Below are 8096 nucleotides of genomic sequence, written 5' to 3'. Positions count from 1 at the left end.
ATTTTTGTTCTTATCATCTTTTGTTTTTGAGAACTAAGCCAAAACTGCTGTTTTTCCTCATCTGTTATATATCTGACAGACAGGGTTCACCTGACCTTGATTTCATTTCATTAATCAGTGAAGTTTTCGTGGTAAAGTCTGTATCTATATCTGTATAGTCAGATACTATAGGAAATAGTTAAAAAAAAAATTTGGTGTATGGAATGATTGTAAGGTGTACATGTCAGACTGGCAGGTGTTCACCTTGACCTCATTCTCATGGTTCATTGCATTGTACAATAGAATTGAGAATGGATAGGGGAATGTGTCAAAGAGACCATGTTTTTTTCTGGGGGGGTTTGTCACTATATTTGGTGTAAGGGTTGATTGTTAGGTGTACATATCTGTCTGGCAGAGTTCATATGACCTTGACCTCATTTTCATTGGACAATGTTTAGATTTTGTAGTTTGGTCTGTTTTTCAAGTTTCAAGTTCTATAAGCAATAGGACCACTATATTTGGTGTGTAATGAGTGAAAGGTGTACATGTCTGTCTGGCACGATTCATCCGACTGCGACATTATTTTCATGGATCATTGATAATGATTTGTGTATGGGATACTTATAGTTATTACAAAGTTTAAACATTAATTCAATCACGATAAGTAAAGCAGGTGAGACATTTCAGCATATGTACTCTTATTAATACATGTATGTAAACCAAACATCAATTCCCCATTTCTCTGGCTTTCACTAGACTTTTTCATTAGTATAATATTTGATCTGTCTTTACAGAACAGTATGTTTACTTTTTATCACAGTTTAATTATGAGTTAATTTACCTCTTGATAAATGCAGAGAGAAGGTTCACTGTAGCAGAATTTTTTTAAAAACATTAGGTCATAGCAAACTGCATATAAATTATGGAGAAGAAACAGTAATAAAACCGAGACCTTTTCTTTTTAAAAATAAATTTATTAAACAGAATGGATTCCAGTTTCTATCACAAGTTCTGACAAGTCAGAAAACAAATGCTTTACATATAAGACAGATTTGCCCATATGTACAAGACTACATAATACTAAAGTTCTCAACACAAACATTATAAAATATCAATTCAATATTAGCAATGGTGAGGTTTTGACTAGCAACACTGAAACACATGTTTACAAACGTTTACATTTTCCTAGCATCTATTTTGAATGAACTACATGTGTCGTAACTGTTCAATGTATATTAAACATGTCATGTGGTCAAATATTTAACAAAAGCATTTTAACTGACATGAAAGCACTTTAGCATACATTATTTCAATGATTTTTTTCGTATACATAGAATAACTATGGTTTTTTCAATTTTGAAACATCTTGCTCACTTCATCCATACTGTAAGAATTTCGTGTTTTCAAAAATAAACATTGCTCTTACAAAGAGCATAAAACAAACATATGTACCTTGAATTTGTATACGACCGTCTTTTTTAAGTTCAAGAAAACTCATAAGTGGCAGTATTTCTAAAATGAATGGTGCATACATTTTAATGTAAAAAACATAAAAAAAACAGGACATGACATTTATGAATATGAAATTCTTAAAATCTATTTCTACAGTAAATTGTGTGCAGAATTTTCCATTATTTAACACATAAGCCTTTTCTAAAAGAGGTGTACATCTCAGAATATGTTAGAAAATCTGGCATATAATTTAGCAAAAATTTGAAGGCTTATTCTGCTAATTTTGCACCATTTTATCATTTTACCAGCACTATATAAAGAAAATGCATTTTTCAAATTAAAATTATTTTTTACGTTTTTAATTTAAAATTATCAAACTTGGATTTCTTTAAATTATGATTTCAAGTATTTCTTTTTTGGAAAGGACTATAAACAAATGAAACATTTTATTTGATAAGGTAAAAATATACATTACATGTATATACAACTGGAATGTAACAGAAAATAAGCACTCTTTTTTAATCACTTTGTTTTAAATCTTTTTAATATCATACATATCCCCAAAAAATGTGTACATGTATATTGGGAAAACATGTCAATGTTCAAACACAGAAAATGAAGGTGAACTTCTCTAAACAACCACAGAAAATGAAGGTAAAGCTCTCTCATCAACCACATTTGCACTCAGTCCTCCTCAAGTGATGAAAATGATTTACTGACCTTACCAATCTATCACATGACAGCTAGAATTCTAAAAAATTGCACTAAACCCTAATGTCACGAGATCCTTCATATTATATATGTCAATATATTTATATAAAAATGTGTTCATGAAATTGATCAAAATTGCTCTATGAATTTTATTCTTTCAGAAAAAGCTTTTTCATCTATGAGATGACTGAGATTTTTAACTGATTAATTCTGTAAATCAGATTTAGATAACTAATACATAAAAATTTAGAGATGAAAAAAAAAATCAATAATTAATAAAATTGAAATTTACATGTACACTGGATATTATTCTGACATCTTCAATTGCTGACTGTTGTTATAAAATTGAACACAACACAACTCAATATTATATCAATACAGAAAATGGTTCTATTAATCTAGTTTTTTCTGTACAGTTTTTTCTTTTCCAAGCCGTAAGATGAACACAAGAGTTTCCATGATGAACTCCATGTAATTTCTTTCATACAACCACTAAGAGATATAAAAAGTTTTTTGAAGAAGCACCAACGTCTTGTCTCTTCCTTCAGTGTAAGATGCAATTCAAAAGTATCAACTGTATTTGGATCATAAGATAACTTGGCTAAACGTTTACACTGCTGCTTCTCTTCCAGATTTATATACAAAGTACACCCTCTAAGTCCACATGGCTCACAATATGACATTGACACTATGTCCTGCGCTACTTTCTTTATAAGTCCACATGGCACCAATATTTCACATTTTAATTGCTGTTCACGAACTTCTCTAAGAGTTTGCTGAAGTCTTTGAATCAGGAGGCTACACTGTTTTACGTCTAACGATGACAGAGAGTCGATGCTGCCATAATTTTCTGTTGTAACTTCTGGGATTTCATCTGAAAAAATAATGAATATACTCTTACAATTTTGCCTCCCAAATCAGAACTCATCAATCAAGATCACCTAGAAACCTCAGATCAAATTTACAAAACAGTCTTTAGGTCATTTGGTCTCTGGTGGAGAGTTGTCTCATTGGCAATCATACCACATCTTCTTATTTTTATATTTAGGACTCCCAAATCTCATACTTATATCACTGATTAAATGTTTTCTAGACATCATAAGAAAAATTGGCTGACCTTTTTTTGTAACTTCAAACATTAAAGAAATATGCAAAATTGTATGGGTTATAATCAAGGACTAAAACCTTGATGTTGTATTATTATCAAATTAAGCGACAAACATTCATATCAACATGTAAACAAATAGCAGGTTACACTGTATATGTAGTTCAGTGATTAACCGATATTGTTTGTTTGCTTGCAAGTATGATTACGCAACATATTTTTTGCATTTTCAGCAATTACTTTATATTGTTTGGATGAATACCAAAAGTCCTGGTTTTGTAAATGTCTAAAGACTGTGGATTCTTAAATGCACAAAATTGTATTCAACTATACAATTGGTCCTAGATGTCAAGAAAGACAAGAATCAATAAAAACCCATTTGACACACAGGCACTTGTCTCTGAGTTTTTTTTGTTTTCCTATATACCTTAATTATATTAAGGTATAAAGGGGGAAAAAAATTCAGAGACAAGTGCCAGCGATTTGACAGTATTTTCTGTTAGCAGATTAAAAAAAAATTATTCAATGTTTTTCAATATTTTTTTTGTATTTCCTGTGTATTTGTATTACATTATTAATGTATTTTATGTTGGCATGAAAAAAAAAATAATTGAAAAACATTGATTAAAAATGTATTATCTGCTTCTGGAGTCCCTGTGCTAAAAAGTGGTGATATATATGTAGGACTCAAATCTATGGTGGGTTCCAGATCTATGGTAAATTCCTAATCTATGGTAAATATGATGTCACAAACGCCAAAGAAATCATATATCTGTGGCAGTTTTTTGTTTTCTCCAAATCTATGGCAGATTTTGATATTACGTAATTTTCCGTGGAAAAAAGTAAATCATAATGTCACAATTAAATAATGTCATAAAAACGGTTTTGTAATATAGAAAGAAAAGAAAAGGCCACTTTTCAAGGACCCTAATCCATAGATTAAATGATGTTTCAGAATTTGAGTTTATGTTTACGAAAATCCCTGCAAATAAGATGATGTAATCATCTCATTCGGATGAAATAAGAATACTAGCGAACAAATCCATAGTCATTCGTAACAGGAAAATCGCTAGTGCAGGCAATTTCACGCGAATGAATATTTTATTGGTGTTTTGTGTTTGTTTCCGCTTTTTGTTTTCTTGTTCTCGCATTCCTGGTATTGCCCTCTCCCTCAATTGTACGAGTTTTTACTCTGCATTTTGGTTTGCTTTTTTCTTTTCTTTCATCATTTTTCGTTTTGCTATGCTTTTTTCTTGTTTTTTTTTTTTTTTTTTTTTTAATCCCAATGGTACTCTTTAATTTTTTTAACATAACCATAAGAATTTTGTCAGCTATATAACAGTGACTTCCTGTACTATTGTTGCAAATAAGCTTTATTGAGATTTGAAAACTAAAAAAATCTGTCATAGATTTCTAATAACTATTTACATTATTTTCAGCTACATTGTATATGTATGTCGAATAACTGTACTTTTGGAGAAATAAGGATTTTTAAATAAAGCCACGTGTTTGAAGCAAGTCATTGTTTATTATAGGACTTTGACTTTAATCCTCATCAGTTAAAAAAAGATTTATTTACGCTCAAATACATATATGGTAAAAAGTCAAACTGCTTTTTGCGTTGTCAATGGACTTGTCGGGGCCTTTTATAGCCAACCACACGGTATGGGTTTTTCTAGTTGTTGAAGGCTGTACGGTGGCTTTCCCTAAAAGCAGATTTTCCGCTATCTTTGGACATTTCAACTTTGAAATTTTTGGTCAGATATGTACTGACTGGTCCTTCATTTGCAGAAAATCTGCCATAGATTTGAAAACTAGACATTCGCCATAGAATTAGGAAACTAAAAATTTGCCATAGATTAGGATTCTAAAAAATCTGCCATAGATTGGGGATGGCACAACACCATATTTACCATGGATTAGGAATCTGCCATAGATCTGGAACCCACCATAGATTTGAGTCCTACATATATATATCAAACCATAGGATTCTGTGAAATCTGGGAACAGTATATCTAATATATTATTATGTTCCTGGTGAAATGGACATTAATGTAATAGAATCAGGAAGTTCATGAATATATGTACTTGGAACAGTTAAGGTTCTGACAGATGAGGATGAATTAATGTAATGGTCAAACTGTCAGACACAAGTGGGGTAAAGAAATAAGTCATCTTAAACTGGGACCTATCTAACATAATGTAATTCAAGATCCTTAGGGTCTTATACAATATACATGAAATCATTGAAATCCAATGTATGAGATAGTTGTCTTTTTCAACTTATTACCTGGTACTTTCTAAATCATCACTTTTAACACATTGCAATGAAATATTTCATCAAAATACACGATGCAAAGATGGCACAGAGAAATTTCTATTTTTAGCACATCAAATCTATATTTGGAAATGAGCCAATATATAAAAAGTTCTATATAATTTTGATTTTAATTGTAAAGCACGCATGCAGTTTTAAATAAACTGTATTTTCATCTTTCTGACTTGTTGCTTTGGTAATCATATATAGGAAATCAACTCTAAGCTCGGTTCTGTCCATCTTATGATAAAAAGTGAACTGAAAATCGATCACAAGTCACGAGTGATTGAAATACATATTATTACTCATAATACAAAATAACACAAATTGCATGTAAAACTTACTATGATGACAAGTCTTCACAGTGTCTCTTTCAAATATTCCTTTCTGTTCATTCTTTTCCACATCACTGAATATCAAATACTTTAGTTTCTGCAAAAGTTTGTCCACCTTTGTCTTGTTGATTGAATTTTGATCAATCAAATGACAACAACTGTCCCGAGATTCGAACTCCATTTGTTATTTACAAATGAAAATAATGTAAATTGCAAAACAAATTAGTCGTCCAAATTAACACCTAGCACTAATGAACTAAACTAAGCGATGCAAACGACAGGACGTGTGTTGATCGTCTGCACTTGTCATTTCTAAATCAGCTGTTTTTTTCCACTGTGATTTGAATATTCATGAGCTTGTTCCATTATATTTGGTATCATCCAAAGGTTAAGGTCACACAAGGGATTCACATTTTAACGTGAAGGCTTCTCGATGTTTCACGTCAAGGATTTCTATACAAATCCTTGGTCATCCTTGTTCACATTTAAAAAAGATAAAAATGAGAAACAAGCATTCTCCTTCTATATCAAGAGTTAATTTTAATTGGACGATCTTTAAAAAGATTCTAGGTCCCTGTGGAAATATGTCAATTTAGTTAGAAAGTACTGTTAAAAAAAAGTTACTTGTTTAGTTATTCAAGTTTTCATGCTGACTTATATAACACTGTGTAATAGTTGTCTCAGTTTTATGTTCTAATGTTTTTTTGTTTTACAATTTCTACCTATCTATAATAGTTTTCAAGACAATAGGCATAAATTTAAATAAAAGTTAAAAAAAAAATTGTCATTTAAGGGCAATTACTCCTGTAAGGATTAATCTGATAATTTTGGTGCAAATAGGAAGGAGGCTGATCTTGACATTCTAAGCATTTTTGTCCTGTCAGATTTTCCATCTCTATCAATTAAGATTTTCAAGGGATTAGACAATAGATGCATTTTATCCAGACATTCTATTTTAATTGGCAGGAACAAAAAACACAAACATTATGATTCTTTATACATTTTGTACTAGAAACCCTATAAAGGTCAGTTTAATTTTGTTTGAAAATTGTCCAATGTTTTCATAAGATTTGTGTAAACAATTCTTATAAATGTGCATTTGAGATCATTATTTGACTGTTTCAATTTAATTAGTGAAAATAACAATTTTGATACTGTCAAAATTACTTTTTTTAAACCTAAACTTTCATTGATGACCTTAGATATGAATCTATAAACCGGAATTTATCACATAATCTGTACTTGCCATAACCAACACTTTGCCACTGGTGGATAGGGAACTATTTACCCTTCAAAGGGAACGTTTTTTTGTAGGGTTTCCATTGGTAATTTTTAAATTTTCCTTTAAAAGGACTATGACAGTGTTAGTTATTTTTATTCTGTGTTCGATTCATTGGTTAAGGATATAGCCAAAGTTTAAATCCATTCATACAATATCATGAAAGTTATAAATTAGTATAAAGTTGAAAGTTTAACCTTTTTCGAAATTTGAGTTCATTCATAATAGACATCATTTATGGATAAGATTTTTTAGACTTTAGGGCAAAAAAAATCCTGTTGACAAATTGATTAAATCAAATAAATAAGATATTACCTTTGTTTATGTGGACATATAAGTTGGATAATTTGGAGTATTACAGGATTAATTCATATATTTTAGAAATGAGTATCTTAACACCTGATCTGATCTAGTGGCGCTGTTATTTATCCATTTTTTTTGTTTCCCAAACCAAGTAGTTTTTGGTGTTGTGCTCCAATATTTCACCAGCAGAACTGATTATGACCGAGTATATGAGACCTAACAACATGCATCAAACTTAGAAGAGGTCATACCAACTGGGTCAAACCAAACTCTTGAGAATTGGTATTTGCTACTTCTCTATTTAGCATGCTGCAATTAGGCGTTAGAGCAAAAATGGTCAGCTCATGCTAATGTGTTTTGGTAGGGTGACATTTCACTCAAGGGACTGTGACCTAGCTAGTTAAAAATATGGCTCAGCCTATAGGACAAAGCAGGGTTCATATTCATATCACATTAACCTGTTCTCGTCCTGATATACATTTAGATGTTAAACAACAATCATTATCATCTTTTAAAGTGGTCAAACTATAAATATAAAATTACATGGTTAACTTGATGTGAATCAATGAATCATGGATATAAGGTCTAGGTCAGGTGACTCCTGTCACGAAATGT

General features: G+C 30.8%; 1 protein-coding gene across 1 annotated transcript; it reads right to left on the bottom strand.

Moving 5' to 3' along the window:
- Positions 1 to 932: 932 nt before the first annotated feature.
- On the bottom strand, positions 933 to 6236 carry LOC127707677 (DNA damage-inducible transcript 4-like protein). Its single transcript, XM_052212329.1, has 2 exons — positions 5909 to 6236; positions 933 to 3016 (listed from the first exon to the last, which is right to left on the bottom strand). Exons 1-2 carry the CDS (start codon positions 6078 to 6080, stop codon positions 2541 to 2543), a joined length of 648 nt encoding a protein of 215 aa, XP_052068289.1. The 5' UTR covers positions 6081 to 6236; the 3' UTR covers positions 933 to 2540.
- Between the last annotated feature and the right edge of the window lie 1860 nt (positions 6237 to 8096).

This window comes from Mytilus californianus, unplaced genomic scaffold, assembly GCF_021869535.1.
Source record: "Mytilus californianus isolate M0D057914Y unplaced genomic scaffold, xbMytCali1.0.p SCAF_7, whole genome shotgun sequence".
NCBI classification, from domain to species: domain Eukaryota; kingdom Metazoa; phylum Mollusca; class Bivalvia; order Mytilida; family Mytilidae; genus Mytilus; species Mytilus californianus.
Note: the sequence above shows the minus strand (reverse complement) of the source record. Positions and strands in the feature narration are given on the sequence as shown.